The sequence below is a fragment of the Anas acuta genome, chromosome 1, assembly GCF_963932015.1.
Source record: "Anas acuta chromosome 1, bAnaAcu1.1, whole genome shotgun sequence".
In the NCBI taxonomy this organism is placed as follows: domain Eukaryota; kingdom Metazoa; phylum Chordata; class Aves; order Anseriformes; family Anatidae; genus Anas; species Anas acuta.
Genome location: NC_088979.1, coordinates 130,787,240 through 130,805,618, shown reverse-complemented (window position 1 = coordinate 130,805,618; position 18,379 = coordinate 130,787,240). Strand labels below are relative to the sequence as shown.

The 18,379-nt window shown below is 40.1% G+C and overlaps 1 protein-coding gene and 1 long non-coding RNA gene across 11 annotated transcripts in view; one reads left to right on the top strand and one right to left on the bottom strand.

The window, feature by feature from the left end:
* The window catches only part of BMAL2 (basic helix-loop-helix ARNT like 2), a 56,732-nt gene extending 47,990 nt beyond the window's left edge, over nt 1–8,742 (bottom strand). For 3 of the 10 annotated variants that reach the window (XR_011089053.1, XR_011089066.1, XR_011089060.1), the window contains exons 1-2: nt 8,447–8,741; nt 764–908 (exon numbers count right to left, since the gene is read on the bottom strand). Coding sequence is in view for 6 of the 10 variants with exons in the window: in XM_068656411.1 (XP_068512512.1) it covers nt 764–908; nt 8,447–8,735 (434 nt within the window). In the remaining 4 variants the exon portion in view is untranslated. The other 7 variants (XR_011089048.1, XM_068656387.1, XM_068656401.1 and 4 more) reach the window with 4 other exon arrangements.
* Nucleotides 8,743–8,840: 98 nt separating this feature from the next.
* On the top strand, nt 8,841–10,474 carry LOC137842459 (uncharacterized). Its single transcript, XR_011089074.1, has 2 exons — nt 8,841–9,463; nt 9,942–10,474. It is a non-coding gene; the product is annotated as an uncharacterized lncRNA (long non-coding RNA).
* The last annotated feature ends 7,905 nt before the right edge of the window (nt 10,475–18,379 follow it).

Sequence of the window (18,379 nt, the reverse complement as noted above, 5' to 3'; positions counted from 1 at the left end):
CCTATATATGGAAAAAGCATGGTTTAAAGAGAATTGCTTTAATAATCACAAATACATGTAAATTTCCTACGATCCCCATCCTTTTAAAGTGGATTTTCCACACTTGTAACAGAGAGATGCTTGTAATGCAGTAGATCTGCATGCTGACTTACTTCTAGCTGATAAATGTAACTTTGAACAAAGGACTTGAAATTGTATTTTTTGTTTTGTGTGAACAATTGCTTGGTTAACTGGTATCTGTTTGGCTGTTATAAAACTGGAGAAAACAGCTAATAGTATCAGTGCACTTAAAGAGACCGAGTACTACTGCAGGAAGGTACTCATTTTTAGGTCACAGCTCTCTCTGGATATTTATATAAATGGCTGCCCTGTTCACTGAAGAAGCAGTTCTGATTCTCCAATTCTACATCAAAGAGATTAAAAATGATATTCAAAGGTGCACTTCTGAGACTTCAAGCTATTTAATAATTTGCTGCAAGCAGAAAAAGAAACGTGTCAGGATTGAAGTTTCATTATTAAAGACACATTACCAGACACTTCAGGACAGGAAGACACATTACAGAAACCCACATACACGTATATCACCTGGATTCAAGGATTCTATTTTTTGAGTTTTAAGTGATCAGAACTGTCAACACTTTTAGAAGAAGAACTGAAATAAATAGTTGTAATAAATTTGAGATGCTCATTTGTTATTTCTATGGCACAGTAACTTTCTAATCCTCTTTATTTATGTGGAGACACAAACAATCAATTTACTTACTGGTTATCAGAATCACTTCCTTTGCGCTTCCTTGGAATCTCAGCCACAGAAGCGTTGAAAGAAGCAGTAACAGTCTTAGTTATTGGATTCATGAGGCTTGAGACTCCAGAAGTAATGCACGGGCTTCCATCTATTGAGAAATTATCTATAAATGAAGAAAAAAAGCTCAGCATTCAATGCAAGCTACATCATCATGCATTCATTCTGACTTTCATTTGTAGAAAAGAAAAAAAAAACACATTTGTAGGTGATTTACACCTGAGACAAAAACCAAGTTACACTGCTACAACTTATGTACAGAAAACAGCACATCATTTTTCCACAGTCCTATAAAGACCTCCACAACTTACTCAATAGCCTAATGCAATGTAAAAATATACCTTTTTCCTCAGTTTCCACAGACTACAGTTAAATCTCCCAGCACCTCAAGCATCTTGCTCCACAAGATGCAGCATTAGCTAGCAGATCCAAATATTAACTCTACATTCAATTTAAACAAAATAAAATAAGCTATGTTTTTTAAACAAGCTGAGCATCCCAAAAAAAGAAGATTTGCTATGTTTCTGACATAAAATCTATAGTTATTCATAACATCAATCGCATAGGCCAAGAGAGTCTTGAAAGCTTGTCACATATCTCAGAGAACCCTTGAAAATTCTCCTATCAAGGAAAACAGCTTTCTTTCTCAGACAGAAAAAAAAAAAGTCACAAGCCAAAATAATCCTAGCAACCTACCGGTAAAGGAACGTACTCTCAAGGAACCTAAGCACTAATGCACTTTTTATTCCCTATCTCAGTGCAAAGTTATTACAAAGAATTACCCAGCTGATGCTTAAAGAAATAGAGCTAAATTTGTTTCAGCAATGCAGGCAATCCTTTAGGCTTCCCATGTTAGTGAGGAAAACTATCCAGCATCATACAACTAGAAACAAGAAAGGATTAATTCTACAAAGCAAGTATCTCCTACTTTTGCAGGAGGCAAAAAACAAATAGGCACTTTCAAAATCCAGCATGAAGAAAATCTGGATACTTTATTAAGAGTATTTTTTTTTTTTTTTTAGCATCTGTGTTGTCTGTAAAATGAATGAAGCACAGCGTATGCTTTTTTCCCCTCTTGGGTATAAATGCATCTTACACCAGAAAAATTACCTCCTAGGTCCTCATTTTCTGTTGGAATATTACTCTAGAGAGTTAAATGAAAATAGACTAATACTTGAAGAACATTGCCTGGTCTTCCACTAATCCTCTCTCTACCAAGTCAGACTACACAGAGTCAGCCCGTTTTATTTTAGAAATCTCTTTAACTCATTAAGCCACATAGGAAGTTCCAAAGAAAAGTAAGTGGTGGGAACACAGAAAATCAACACTTCTGAAAAAAGTAACAGTCTTTGGGCATCTACAACAGAAAGAAGAGGTAGTTGCTTCAAGCACACAATACATTCAAACTAGGGATACTAAAATTATTTTAAAATAAGTTATAAATACATATTTTTTGATTAATCATCACTTTATAGTTTCACTTGTTATTTCTGCTACAAATTCCTGCAATTATAAAACCAAACAAAAACAATTCCAAAGGAACTTCTTATTCATAGGGAGTAGTTTTACTTCTTTAACAGCAGTCTGCAATCATTAAATGAGGTTTTTGAAGTAACAATCATTCTTCATGCATATTCATACGAGTATTTACTAAACAGAAACCTAAATGTACCAAAGACAAGAATGCTTTCAGCACAACAAATCCTTTCATCCTTTAACAAGGCAGGACAGAACAGACCCACTGACCTAAATACTCCTTTGCACACAGATGGCCAGCCTGCTTCCTAAACCACTTCCTTTTAAAGAAACAAAAAGGAATCTGTGTGTTATTTACAGCTTTTCCAATTTATCCTTCATATTATCAAAATAACTACAATTTTTCCTGACACTCTGGCACTAAGTTCTGAACACTGAACCCATCTCCTAACTTTTTTTCTTAAAAAAGATAAAACAGAATGTTTAGTTTATGAGTAACAATTTATTAGAACTTCTACATTGAAATGTTGAGGTGATAGGCTGAATCCTTACTATCACAGTGACATCTTAAATGAAATGCCATATTAGATACCATCTAGCTATATCTTCAGGAAGATAGATAATATTAAGAATTTGTATTAATTCCTGCCATGTACAGCATGCAGCACATACTCTTACGTATTTAAGATTATCCAAAAAAAAAAAAAAAAAAAAACAGAAAACAAATAGGGAAATCAATTAAAACTTCAGAACTACCAAATGCAGTAGAAAACTAAATACTTAAAATTTCACAGACAAGAACAAGTATTTTTAATACCTACTACTCACTGAACAAGAAGCAGACAGAAACAGTTCATAAAGCTAGGTCAGCTTTAAGAAATCAGTAAAAGCGCTTTAAAATAATCCCTTCGGGCTTTCTGTAATAGCTCTCACTATGAGACTAGGTGATTCCAAGGTCTGCCCCTGAAGAATGCCTTTATCTTCTGCACTCTGCAATAAGAGACTTCTTCACTCTGCCTGTACCACGTTGGGAGAGATGGATAAAGGATCCAATCAATAAGGTGTGTTTCTACGATAGGAGGTTCCTAGCTGGATTCCTACCTTTTGTTTGTGCAGCTGAGGGACCTCCTTATATTTTCCTTTTCTGTGAATGGTTTCATACCATTAAAACCAAGCATTTCTAGGAACACATGAAGCGAAACTAAATGGCTCCCACTCTTGTTTCATGAACCCACAAAGACCATCTTTATTACAAATTTATTTTCCTGGATGATTAAAATCATTAGTTACTTTTGAAAAGAGTGCGCGAAACAGTTTAGTTCAACTAGATATATTTTGTTTTGCTCCTCCAAAGGCTATTATTTACAGTAGCTTGGATTGCAAGACTAACAAAATTCAAATTGACTTTTTTTTTTTAAACTAATGCTATTAATAATTTCACACTTTTGCTAAGGCCCTGGCATACTGTTGACTGAGCAAATAGACATATGTTTTCAAGGCACTATTTATGGTCTGCTTGGTTCTCAGTATTAAGCATATATACTTATCTTAAAAATACTGAAGAAGCATATTAGGTATGTACATCAGGACAGTCAAATGTAATATTAGAAACAAAAAACAGCGTTATAAGCATTGTCTCTATGAAAAAAGAAAGCCCATACAAACATATCACATGAAAAATTATATGTTCTCACTAAACATATTAGAATTAATCAGGCAAAACCTAACATTTAAATAATGGTTATAAATTTATACAGTTGTGGAAAAATACATTCAGTAATTGTTCTGTGTGAATCCCATGCAATGTATTAAAAAACAAGACTCGTTTCTACGTTTCTAATTACTGACAATAGTATTTTCTAAACAGATGCCACATTTCTGAGCCGTCTGTACCACTAGCAGTTTTAAGGTTTCCAATTCCTAAACAAACACAGGCTATTAGGAAAGGCTTATGGCCAAACTCCACCAGCCATAAAAGGTGCGATGCCTCCAAGCAAACAGTTATGTCCACATCTGAACTAACCATTCTAGGGCCTCTTGGAGAGTAGCAGACATTTCTAGGGTGATTCATATCAACCTAAAATAGGCTCATACAGTTGGTTAAATGAAATTTAACATTTTTAGGGTGATTCATCTCAATCTAAAATATATTCCCATAGTTGGTTGGATGAAATGCAGCCTGTGAGTGCCTGCCTCCTTCCCTTTGGTAATTATACAAAGAAGAAAGTAGCTAGCTCTGATGCTGCTATCTGCTCCACTGACATCTGCAGATAAGCAAGGTGAATCCCACACAAGATGGCTACAGACCTCTCATGAAGCTGCTGCAATACAACAGCCACAGAGAGCACCTGGTAGAGTCACATGCAACAAATCCCAGACAATTTTTCAGAATTATGGCCTTAATTATGCCTTACTGCCACTTCATGATCCACTCACCTCCCTGTCAAAGTTCAGCTTTTGGCTAGAGATAGATTTACTCCCCATAGGCTCTCCTGAAATATTCATTTAATATTAGAACATATTTGTCACTTCTTAGAATCATCAAAATGTACAAGATAAATATAGACACTCCAAACATAAGCAGAAAAATACAAGTAATGTAGATATTAATAAATAATAAAAAACCCTCTTAATCTGCCCTCATTTAGAGTTTTTTTTTTTTTTTGTTTTGTTTTTTAAGCAACTAAAAAACAACATCTAAATCCATCTACTGGGATATTTCAGTAAAACATATTTGAAGTAAGATATCAATGAGCAAGTACCTTTCAAAAAACAAAACCAAAGCAACCTTTTGGGTGGCATTCTGTATGCATTTGTCCTCAGAAGATACAACACTGAACTATTCTCTATGTCACATCTCAGCAGCTGCTTAAGGAATTCCAAGCTTTGACAGCTTTCAAGAACTCAAAATCGTGTTAGAAGTGAATGCAGTTAAGGTGGCACATAAGTGGTCCTTACTTGCTAGATTACTTACTGAAATTGAGATCTACTCACATGAGCTACTAGGCTGTCTATTAGTAAGTACAGTACTACAGCAGAGCAGCAACAAGCCAGCAGAGCAAAGCAGGTGGTTACAGAAGTCCCCACTTCTAGTTTTTTAGTAGTCCAGGGAGCTTATGTTAAATCCCATTCAATCTGGTTCACTGGACTGAGAATCCTTAAAATGCATGTGTTTTAAAGTTGTCTGAGAACCAACCCTTGGTTCAGTTCTTTACATCTAGAGTTGGAGTACATTTGGTATGCTCCTGGAGTGTCATTAACCTTCCTACAATACCATTCTAGCTTAGGTTCTTCTGAAAGAGGTCTACTTCATTTATATCAAAGCTGCACAGCAGTATGTGAGGATGACTAAGAATTCACTTCAAAATAATGCTGTTGCTCTGAACCTAAACGCCAACACACACATATAGCCTCCAAGTACATACTTGATTTAAGGGTCTCAGCCTGAAGCTCTTATGAGTGTAGTCATAAAGAGAAGCAGAGGCATGAACACACAAAGGTACCTAAGCAACCTAGGTTTTCTAAATGAGGTACTACCCAAGATGCCAGTTGGATTCTTAAGTTTCACAATGCTTAAGACATGCTCAAAATTTTTGTTTGAAGATTTAAGAAGTCTCTGGTTTCCCAAGCAATTACAAATGTAACTAGCTGTACATGCACTGATGCATACTCACACAAGATAGCTATTGATTCAATTAGTTTCGAATAGCTTTACTTTACTACAAAACTGTTTTTTCTAAAATCATTCTAATGAATTCTTACTCCATGTTTTTACTACAGAATGAGAAAAACTGTACACGTATTCTACATATCTATAGTACTTTATGCTGTATGAGGAAGAAAGTTACAGGCACCATGATAGGCATCATTTTACAGGTCCTGCATGTCTGAACACATATAAAGCAGGCAACCATATTTTCTAAATAGGGGTGAGAGTTGTATTAAATATTATGGGGTTTACAGCTTTAAAACAGGCCATGAAAACTATCTTCAAACTACTTACAGTACAACAGCCCACAGTATACCTTCCTTTAAAGCTGGGGCAACTGTATTCGTCAGGGGTAAGTTATGAAAATACCAGGAAGGTATTGTCTAAAACAAGTGTTTTTTTTTTTTTTTTTTTTTTTTTTTTTTTTTTTTTGTGTCACACTTCATAAGCATGCATAAACAGGAAAAAGATGCATACTTCAGTAAACAGAGAAACTCTTACAGGTTGGCTTAAGAACACTGGATTTGTTTTTATTATGACAAAATGCTGAAAATAAAAATTTTAATATCCCAAAATATACAAATTTAAACCAAATATTAATACAGGCCACTGATTACTGTGTCTACGCTCATTTATTTTCATCATTCAGAAAAAAATACTCAAGAATCACAACTAATTAAATAAAATATTCACTCAATAGATCTCAGACACCAATGTGCCCAAACCTATCAGTTTATTAAAAAGTGTGACTGTAACTACCTAATGAAAAGATACCAGACAAGCCCTTGAAAGATTACCCTGCTTTCCTTGTCACTTCCAGGCTCAAATCAGGTCACTGATAGAAACTGAGTCTCATATATCTCAGTTCATTACCAGGTGGGGAACAAAACAAACCAAAAACACTCTCCGATCATATACTGCTAAGGGAATTGAGTATACCTGGTTTTCCTTGAATCAAAAACATGCAAGAAAATGCTGACCCCATCAAGCCTGGAGCCCGACAGGGAATTTTCAACAGCGTATGCATATTGATTCGTTTTCCAGTCACACACAAAGTGGTTTTATTTTTACAGTGAAGATGATTCTGAACCGATGTTACTGTCCAGTTTAGAGTTTGTCTTTAATAATGTGCAAGTATACTAACATTAATGCATACATTTGAGCGGAGAAAAAAAAAAAAACACTAAGAAGCTGACCAGTATGAATCTATTCCCCACAAATGAAGACACTTTTATCTTTTAAAAAGTTGATAGAAAAAGATTCAATTTCTTCCAAATCCGTTAAAAGAACAAGTATAAACATTGAGTAACAACAAAGCCAGGGAGGAGGGTTTCTTCCACAGTAAAACATAAAAGCCTATGCTTCATTACCTTCCCATTTGTAAATGGAAATGACCACAATGCGCTTTCTTTATTTTTATGATTTTGTTCCCATCCATCACATAGAAACTATAACTGCTTGTTTTAAACACGACTTTACATGCTGCAAAAACCGTGTGAAATAAGAAACACTTTGTTTTCAAACACTAATTACTTTCTACAAAATTATACTTGTATTTGAACAGCCCAACAACAGAGAGACAGAAAAATGCCTGTTTCTTCTAGACAACCAGGATCCCCATCTATCTTAAAACACACACAAACCAATACGTTTTAAAACAACTAAACCTAGAAGAATCAGCACTAACTAAACAGAACTGCAATGATGATTTAGGAGAGATTTCTTCACTTCTGTTTCTCAAATCCCCAGAAGAGGAAGCAACACACCCGTTTTCAAGGCGGGGGGAGCACAAGCAGCTGCAGCTGGTTTACAGCTTGCCTTTTTTTAGTGCCAGAAACTTAAGATTATGAATAGGAACATAAATCCTTGTTCACTATACAGGCATAGGCATGTGAATGCAGGAGCCAAAAATCACTACACTTAGAATACTAAATTACATTTGCCTGCCAAAAAGTCATCCTAGCATATGAGGTGCATTGCTAATTGCATAACAGAAACAGCGTACTAACTCAAACATAGAGAAACCTTTGCTGCCCACATCACATCAGCATGATGCCACATCTGTAGCTTGAACAAAGTGAAATGCAGTGTGGACGCTGTGCTCGGGGCTCCTGTGGATACACACACCCCGCCGCCGCTGCATCCACCCCTGCTCACTTCAGCTACACGCCAAGCAGAGAACGGCTCGGACTAGAAGGGACCTTAAAGATCACCCAAATCCAACCCCAAGACAGAACTAAAGACACGGGAAGAAGTGAGATGGCACAGCCCGGAGCATACTCGGGGCCAGCGCACGCAGGACAGAGCCTCCTCCCTGCCCCACTCACGGGGTCCCACCGACAGGCGGGCAGACGGACAGCCACGCCAGGTCGCGCCACGCCAGGTCGCGCCCCGCGGGCGGCACCCCCCCCCCCGCCGCCCCACACCTGCCCGCGCCCACAGCAGCCGCCCCCCGCCACCTTCGCCAGCCCGCCGCTCCTCCTCGGCCCCCTCGGCGCTCCCCGCTCCTGCCTCTGCCATGGCGGGCGTCCCCGTGCCCGGCTCCACAGCGCCCCCGGCCCTGGCGGCATGCGGGAGGTGAGCTAAGGTGAGGCGTAACAGAACGGAACGGAACGGAACGGCCCTGCCGGGGCCGAGGGCGGGCTCTCCAGCGCCCCGCCAAGCTCCCCCTCCGCCCTTCACTAGCACCGCCTCCAGCAGAGCCAGCCCCGCCGCCATTTTACCCCCCCTTCCCCGCCCCGCCGCCATCTCACGCCCCCCACGGCCCGGCGGGGCGGTTCTCGCGAGATGGTGGCGGGGCGGATGGGGAGTGGTCAGGGGCTAATGGCTGCTGGGTGAAGGGAGGGCAGGTGCGGCAGAAAGCGCTCAGTGGGAATCTTGGCATGATTTTGGTTGGGTGACACCTTTTTGGGGGTCATCTGCTCCGCCGTGTGGGCAGGGCGATGAACTGTCACACATGCAAGTAAAAAGTAGCACAAAAATAGTTAACTCTTATCACCGTGGTGAATTGTGTAAGCAGACCTCCATTCTGCTAGGCACTGAGGGTGTAACCTTGGTTTTGACTAATGCTAGGTGTGCGGTTTCAAAATGAAGATACCCAGTACCCTCACTGCATCTTGGTTCGCATCCTGGAGTGGTCAGGCTGTGTGAGAACTTTACTCCTTTCGTGTGGAAACCTCAAGTTGCATGTGAAATTGCATAATGTACTGCACCTGGTAAAGGGCATCTGTTCCACACGACTCCACCAGAGCTAACCTGAAATGAAATCTCTCCAATGTGTGGTGTGGGCACCAGGACCTCAGCAGTACCTGTTCCTCTTAACAGAACCACTTTTACTGTGTTGCTCCAGCTCACTCAGGTAGCCTCTGCTTGCTCAGCTCCAGCTGTTAAGTGCAGCAGAACAGGCTGTTGCCTAAGTCTCTCGCATCCTTGACTTGCAGAAAACAGACTCCACAATCAGTAAGATTGTGAAGTAGGTACGTTTCTTCAGCACTGGGCAGCACGGGGGTAGTCCACCAAAGTCTTGCACATATACATATTCATAACTTGTCCCCATTTCATATTAAAATTACTTCCAATGAGTTATTTCCATAAGCTTGTGAGGAATGTTTTAACAATTCGTGTCAATAAAGAACAGTCCTGTCTGCCTCTGCGTCCTGCAATTTAATTCTTGAACCACAGATGTAGTTTCTCCCAGTGTGTCCCAGTCTCCCCCTTATTCTAGTCAATTTATCGAGTCTTCAGAAAATATTCCTCCAATCTATGAACCTCTTTGCTTTTGTTATTCCGAACTCCTATTTCTAACAGTTAAGCAGCCTTTTTTGTCTTCTTCGTGATTGATTTAACACTGCTATAGGTGTGACTGTCCCTGTGAATGGCCGGTGAGGAATGTTTTAACTACTCGTGAAGTGTCAGTAAGAGAGCTATTTGTGTTTGTATGTTTTTTCTTTGAAGTTTTTGATGTCTGGGGGTTTCAGAACAACTGCTAACAACTAGTGACTGTTACGGCTTCTGAATGGGACACTATGCAAGCCCCTGATATCTGGCCAGGTGGCCAGAAGATTAAGGAGAAGAAAAAAAAAGAAGCTGAAGGACGGCTAGTAGACAAAACTTGCTGGGGACGCTGTGTACGCTTGACATGCTGCCAAGGAGAAGGAGAAGGGGAAAGAAAGGGGAAGGACAAGAAAAAAACTTGGAGAGGAAGACTACGAGCCTTCAGCATGAAAGACCCCTAGAGACCCGCAGAGGGACCAGGACCACCGGAGACTGATGCGCATGCTCCAGTAGGAGGGACTGGATCCCGGAAGCTAATTATAATAACCTATTTTTTTTAGAAGTAGTAATGAATATGTATTAGTCTAGGAGCATAAAAATCAGCTACTTGATTTAAGTGGTGTGCGTCCTGGTGGAGCGGAGACTCCCGGTGCACCCAGCGCTGTTTGCTTACCTCTATTCTTTTAATAAATCCTATTTTTTATTTAATCCTACTTTGGGACTGAGCGAATTTATAACAAGCTCCTCCCATCTGCGCTTGTGCAGTGTCACCTGGTGGTGGTTGCCAGGGGTTGTGGGGATGAAGGTTGGTGACTCTTCCTCATCACCGCTAGTTGACCTCTTGTCCTTGTGCAGACTCAATTGCTCCTTGGCTCTTGCCCATCCACAGGACCAGTTTCTACCAGTGTCTTAGGCTCACATGATAGGCTCACACTCTTATCATGAGACTAACCTTGGTAAGGGGCCCAAGACTTCTTGCTATAGTTAATTTTCACAATTCACAATAGTTAGAAAAGACAGTAAGTAGCATCCACTGGTTTAATACTGTCAGCGCTCTATCTCTATTTGCTAAAATTCTCCTAACTCTCTCTCTCATCCTTACCTGAACCATCTTCATAGGCTGCATGTGTCCCTGTACCTACCTGTTGAACTCATGTTCAAGGGGCCAAGTGTGTACAGGGCAGCTGGATCCAGGTGATCTGAGACCTGTGTGAAGAAAGCTACCTCTACAAGTGTACTGTTCCATTGACTTCCAGAGCTTCTGGCAGTTACTAGTAAAGGAAGCTCCTTTGGAACTAGCAAAAGCGGGTGCAATATTCTCAAAGTGTATCACATTGTCGGCATCTGTTCTAGAGGTTAATGTTTAAGTTGTTAAAATTTCTATCTTTGTGCAACAGACAACAATCACAAAAGGGATAGCTTTTTTGGTCTGGAGGCATAACAAAATTATTCTCTAAGATAAAAAGAAAAGCATCCTTTGCTAAAAGTGAAAAAGAAAATTAAATACACAAAAAATATGTTGGCTTTAATAAAAGCAAGAATATTATTTACCTATGTATGTTCATAATTCATTACATTATGCAAAGATGAAAGAAGTGTGCGTGAATGCTTGTTATCTCTCCAGGTCTAAAGACATTGCAAGCACGTGAAGCATTAAGACAAACCCATGAGTAGTAAAATTGCTCTTGCAGAAATAAATTGCTTGAAAGATAGTTTTCTGAAAGGCTCTTTTCTTCAAAATGATAGTCACATGCAGCAGAGCAATAGGTCTAGTGCTGTAGTAACAGTCCAGACTCTTGCAGTAATAGACATCTCACCACTGGTGGTAAGTCTACATCTAGTTAGGGCTTTTTAGAAAATGACAGGACTGTTTATTGCTGCCTTGCGTAAAAAAATAAAATAAATTAAAAAAAATCTCCCCAATAAGGAAATGCTAAAGTCCTACTAAATATTCTTACTAAAGCTTGGTATACCTTTTGGTATACTTGGGCCCTTTTGCCCTTTTTTGGGCCCCTCATTCCAGGAAGGACATCAAGGTGTTTGAGTGAATCCAGAGAAGGGCAACAGAGCTGGTGAGGGCTCTGGAGAACAAGTCTTATGACGAGCGGCGGATGGAGCTGGGGTTGTTCTTTGGAGAAAAGGGGGCTCAGGGGTGGCCTTATTGCTCTCTACACGTACCTTAAAGGAGGCTGTAGTGAGGTGGGGGTTGGTTTGTTCTCCCATGTGCCCAGTAATAGGACGATGGGGAATGGGTTAAGTTGCGCCAGGGGAGGTTTAGGTTGGATATTAGGAAGAACTTCTTTACTGAAAGGGTTGTTAGGCACTGGAATGGGCTGCCCAGGGAAGTGGTTGAGTCACCAACCCTGGAGGTCTCTAAAAGACGTTTAGATGTAGAGCTTAGTGGTATGGTTTAGTGAAGGACTGGTTAGTGTTAGGACTGGTTAGTGTTAGGTCAGAGGTTGGACTAGGTGATCTTGGAGGTGTCTTCCAACCTAGACGATTCTGTGATACCTGTCTGGACAAAAAAAAAAAAAAAAAAAAGTGTAAAATAGATGTTTCTATGTCTGTTTTCTCTGTGAAGGCAGGTCAGTATTTTATCTTGGGAAGGCCAGTATCTTGAAACAGAAGTCTCAAAAAATCTTTCATTCACTGTTTCCATCATCTCATTTAAGACAGCAGCTCAGCGTTATACTTATTTTCTTTGCATATTGATTCAAAGATCGAAGCCGAAATTCCTTTAAGTGGTATATTCTTTGTTGCAGCGCTGGATGCACGGGGGATCTCTCCACCTATCGTGCATACCCAAAGCGGAAAGCAGTCTTGAATTTATACAATCAATCTATCAATATTCTACAAGCACCTATACATATGCATTACCTATCCCCGCCTTCCCTCGCTTCTCATGCTAATTAGCCTTTTGGCACCTTGCGCCTGCGTAGAGCCTCCCAAGAATTGTGGGCAGCGGTCTTTGGGACGTGGGCAGGGGTCTTTGGGAGGAAGACCCCGAGTCTTCCTCACAGTGTACTTTTCACCTTTGGTCAGGAATCTGCTGAATTGGCACGTTTCTTAATTGCGAGAGCTGGTTGTTGCCAATTCTTCCGTTTGTTGTATCTTTATAATGAATTCCAATGTCCAGTTTTGAGATTTATAGTCCTTACGTTTGTTTCTCTGTCCGTCTGCCGCTTCCTTATCATGAGTTCCAGTGTCTTGTTTCAAGATATACAGTCCATGTCTGGGGATTGTCCTTGCCTCCCCAATGCCTCCCCAATACCTCCTTAATCAATATAAACATGTATGTTTGCCAAAATACTTTTAAAAACCTGAGAAAGTAAATCCTCACAAAATGATGCAGGAAAAATCCACCTGACCACCTATCAATTTAACACAATGTGATGGAAGATTACTAACTTTCCTAGTCAGTGACAGAGCTGCTAAAAACCAGAAAACAAAGATATCTTTCCTTCATAGCTTTCTGAGATTTATGCAAAATTTAGTTGCCTAAACTCTGTGAGAAACACTCCGTAGCCAATAACTTAGGCTCAGGTGATGATCTCAGTGAAGTAGTAATTTATTCGCGATTGCAATGGCGGGCGCCTCACAAGCAGGAGAGAGTGCATCTACTAGTTCCAAAACACAGTTTATATACCTTTTGATGGCAGGACCCTCCCCTGTTTCCCCACTGAGTGGGTAATCCAGGTTCACAATCTATCTGATGCTTCACAAACAATGCATGGCCTTCAGTTGCCGGCCTGCTAAATTTCAAATTTCTTTTGACATTTTTACTGCTTGAAGTGGTAATATTTCTTCACTTATCTGACTTGACTTGACACCGTGATTTTCACCTAATTGTTCTAAGGAGTCTGGTTGTCTGCATTTTACAAGGTCGCTTGCTAAACTTTCTTATCACTGTAAGCATATCTCAATACCACATTCCCTCCTTCTAAACAATGTAACTCTGCAAAAACAACATTTCTATTCCCACAACTCCAAACTGCAATCTTGAGTACAACTACTTGGTTGCAGTCCTAAACTCCATTTGTGCCATCTTTTGTCTTCTTTTCTAGATTTGCTGTCATTTGGCTTTAATATTGTGGAGGCCTGCAAACTGTGCTTGCTAGACTAGATGTGTGAAAGAGGCAGAGTGGCAGAACAATACATGCTCACCTGGCCAGGGAGTGGTGCCTACCAGCTGGGGATGTCAATGAGCAAATGCAATTACACCACTAGGACATTCTCAGCATACTATTTTTCATAAGGTACTTTTTTCCCCCTTGCAAATCCACTTGTCACCTCAGAATTTGAGGTAATAAATAGTCCCACTGTCACTACCCTGTACTGCTGTATGTATTCTGTCATGCTGGTTCAGTTGGTCTTACAGAATTTGTATTGGAGAAAAGCAATTACAAACCACTCTTGCCTTAAATGAAAGAAAAGGCAGTAGGAAGAGCTAAAAAATGGGAGTTATATTGTTTTGCCATCTTTGTGAAAATCAGTATCATTGGTATACACTTATTTACATCCTAGAACTGATACTGAAAAAAAAACACAAATTCAGAACTCCAAGAATTAGTTCACAGTAAGCTTAAATTTCATGTGGGGCTCTGCCAAAATACTTTTGCTCCAATTTTGAAGCTAGCAGCTTCATCTTTCAGGTTTGAATCATTGGTGGACAACCAAATGTTAAAATTTCAGTCAATCACATTGTCTGAAAATGTTTCGGAGTATCAATAACCACAGAAAGTGGAAAATGGCCATTGTTGTAAGGCAAAATGAGTTGAAGATTTAAATCGTTCCAGAAAGTGTCTTTAAGCTATTAAATACAAATGCTCTCCCTATGGGAATATTCAGCATGCAATATACAGCATGCAATATACTCTTTTTTTTTTTTTTTTTTTTTTTTTTTTTTTTTTGAAGGGACTCACTAGAAACAGAGCTAATGTCTTATTTGCATTTTATTTCATATTTTTAGTGTAACGATAGCAGTACTTGTAATTGAATGAATGCAAATTTTTTTGTATTTAATAATATGTCTAGGCCAGAAAATAGATCAATCCGTTAGCGATATTTCTGCCTGTCATGCTTTCTTAGTACCTTCATAACCTGTGTATTTTTCTTCCTTGCTCAATGTCACATTTTCTGGCACTTACAAAGTTCTTATAAATGTAGTGCACCACCAATTCATTAACTCAGATTTTAAACATCATTTATTATATTTTTTTCTTATTCAAAGGTGGTGATTGATCTCATTATTGAACATTCCATACGTTTCATATATGACAGTAACTGGTGTTCATAGTAGATAGTTAGCCTTGAGTGTTGGCAGAGTAGGATCCCAATTTATGTAAGGCACTGATTTTGAATAGGCCACACTTGATATATTTGCTCTTTTTAGGAAAGCACTTTCTCTTGAGCAGCTTTTAGCTATAAAATAAAGAAGAGAATGCTTTATGTAAGCAACAGATAACCTCTTTTTTTTCCAAACAACTTATACAACAACTTGCTAAAGGGGGTAAAACAACAATCAGACCTCAGAGCAGTTAAATAATAGCCTGTGACAGAGCAGTTAAAGAAAGGTGTCTGCATTATTACTCCTTTTTCTTTTCTGTGAATGGTTAATAACATCTGAAGCATAGTGTGTCTTAGCTGCTACACAGAACACAGAGAGCACTCAAACAGCATTTCTCTGAGATATACTCCTGAAGGGAATCCTAATTTCTGGTGTGTTTGCTGGGGCTGATGTAGCTCCATGCCCTTAAGTGACCTGTTTCAGAAGCGGGTACAGACTGGAAAAAAAGCACTCTCCTCTGAGGGACCACGGAGAGGTCAACCGTGTAGTACTAGGGTGACTTTTATTGCTTCACACAAAAAGGACTTAGGTGGCTACTTGGGGCTACCTAGCTAATGCTTTTCTTCTGGAACTTAATAACAGTAAATTGAAGTTAATCAGCACAAACCATACTTCAAGCAATTTGTTGACTTGGCTATAAAATCCATGCATTAGTAAAATGTACCATCATTTTCAAGCAAAAGATATTCCCCAAATCAGGAGAGACTTTTGCTTCAAAAATTATGTAAATGGCCCAAATACAGTGTAATCAGCCTATAAAAACAAACTAACAACAACAAAAAGCAGCCATTTAAAATTATGTCCACTCAGTAACTAGTACAAAAGCCCTTCAAAGAAGCAAAAACCCAGCACAATACAATGAGTGAAGTTATATGGGTTATGGTATGCAGTATGTCAGCTTGGGTTTTGATAGTGAAATATTCAGGCGTTAAAGATCAGTGAATCACTGACAAATTCCTTACAGGATGAAACAAGTTTCACTTGGGAAGAACTTCAACTCCTACTTGCTCACTCTCTAATCTGAGCATTGGAAAAAGTAGGATGATCAATTTACTTTGAGGTTTTCTAACAAATTTAAAAGAAGTCAAAAAGATGAGCATTTTTAGAAGTGTTTTTATTTAGGAGTCCTGCCTGGCAACGGTTTGTGCCCACAGTATAATCCACTTGCTTGTATATGTCTTACCTAAAAGTCTCTCAATTTGATGGTGCCACTTTCAATTTAAAGACAAAATAAACTTCTTAAATCGTCTTTTCATTCCTAGCAGAAACTGGTACTTTTGGAATGTCTGGCAAGAGCCTAGTGTCTAATGGCTCTGAAAAACATCATTGCAGTTAGTCTACAAAAGGATAAGTAAAGCTACATAGGGGGCCCATTGAAAATGAAATGCAATTGAGATGTGCCCACGGTGTACAAGAGGCAGCCCACAAGCTGAGTCCTAGCTCTCTAGAATCTCTGAACTGCAACCCAGTGCTGTTTATGCTGTGGCTAGAAGAGACCAAAGCCAGCTGTGAGGGTAGTGCATCTCCAAGGACAAAACACTTTTTTGTGTACTTGCACACAACCAGTCTTTCAAATGCTGAGCTGCAATCATCTCATTCATCTTTGCCTGCAAATAAGGTCCAAACAATGTATCACATCGCTGCATGACAGTCCTCTCCTTGGTTAAAGCACGTTTATCATCCATTGCACAGACTCCTGCTCTCTCCTGATGTTAGCAGCCTCAGATTAAACAGCTTGTATTGGAACAATGCAAAGACACAAGAATGTAAAACACCTTAAATCTGTGCAGCTAAGTCAAGAGCAAATCATCTGAGGATAGAAGTCCCCCAAGTGGTGTACGCAGTGCGTCGTGTATGTTTGACGTTACTCAGCAGAACGCCACCAGCTGAGTGCAAGGTATCCGTTGGTCACTGGCTGAACTTCACAAAGCCAGGCACCACACTGCACTGCGTGCTTCCCAGGACATGAAAGATCCAAACTTGGGCCCAGCCCGGGTCATGTCCCACAGTAATGCACTATGCTATCTCAGAAAAACGCACCTAAAGGAATTGTGCATTTTGTGAAGCTTCCTTGAGGCATTAGTTTAATTCTGTTTGTCAGACAAATGAGGTGCAATATTTTCTTCTTTAACAGCAACACCATGCAAGTTTCTCACCTTTGTATTTGAAGCCAAAAGTTATCCTCTTGATAAAGTTATCCTCTTGATGGATACTTGATGGACTGCTTTTCAACCAATTTAACACTACAGATAGAAAATCTGTTTTTCTCATTCCTAAAGAACATAAAAGCATGGCATCAGCAAGCAGCTTGCTTTTGAAACCATACTTATTCACTGGCTTCTCTGCTTTTGATAGGGATCTTTTGCTGACATCAGTGGAAACTGGCTGAGACCTCAAAGGCAGCCTGCTGGACTGAAAATCATGAGGTGAGTGTCTGGTTTACCAGTGATTCACTCTGTTGTGACCTGAAAGTCATCGAGGCTCTTATCTGATCATTTGTTGTTATTAGACAGAGATAATGAAGCCTGAAGTAGGGAAGTAAGTGCCCACAACCAGCAGAGCCACTGCAGCCTTCAGGTGAGATCTAACACTGGAGAGGTGTACACTCACATCAGTGCTCACCTCCGGCCCCCCGTTATGCAGGTGGGCACAGGGGTGCAGATGTGCCCTTGGGGAGCAGCTGGCAGCTGCCTGCACATCAGACATATTCCCACATATCCACATTGAGGGGCAGATTCTGCCTAAATCCCTGAAAGTAAAGAATGTATAGGATGCACTTGGTGCGTGTGTGTGTAACACCTGCTGCCTATAGCTGCTGTCTTTTGTTCCAAAACATGGATGCAGGGGCAGTGGTTACACCCTGCTTTTACACAACAGCTCCAAGCTTGCGACACTCTCTGCTGTTGAGCTGTCCTTTCAATATCATCTAGTTTCAGGGAAGGCACAGAAGCAAGGGCAAAGATTTAGCATTTGGAAGGGTGAGGGCAGGCAAGGACACCTGGAGAGGAAGGGACAGGGACTGCCACCAGCAGAAGGCAGCTGCCTGGGGCCAGCAGACATTGAGCGTTGCATGTTCCTGCGGGAGAAAGAAGCTGCAGCAGATGGTGGCTCACTAGAAACAGTTTAAAGCAACCGGTATGGAAACAGGACATGGCATCAAGGTTGGTTCAACTCAGAAACAAGCTGTCCCTAGCTGAGCTCTGGCTTGATTGAGAAATGAGAAACCTGGGATAATTTCCCAGACTGTGAGAGGGTTCAAACCTACACACCC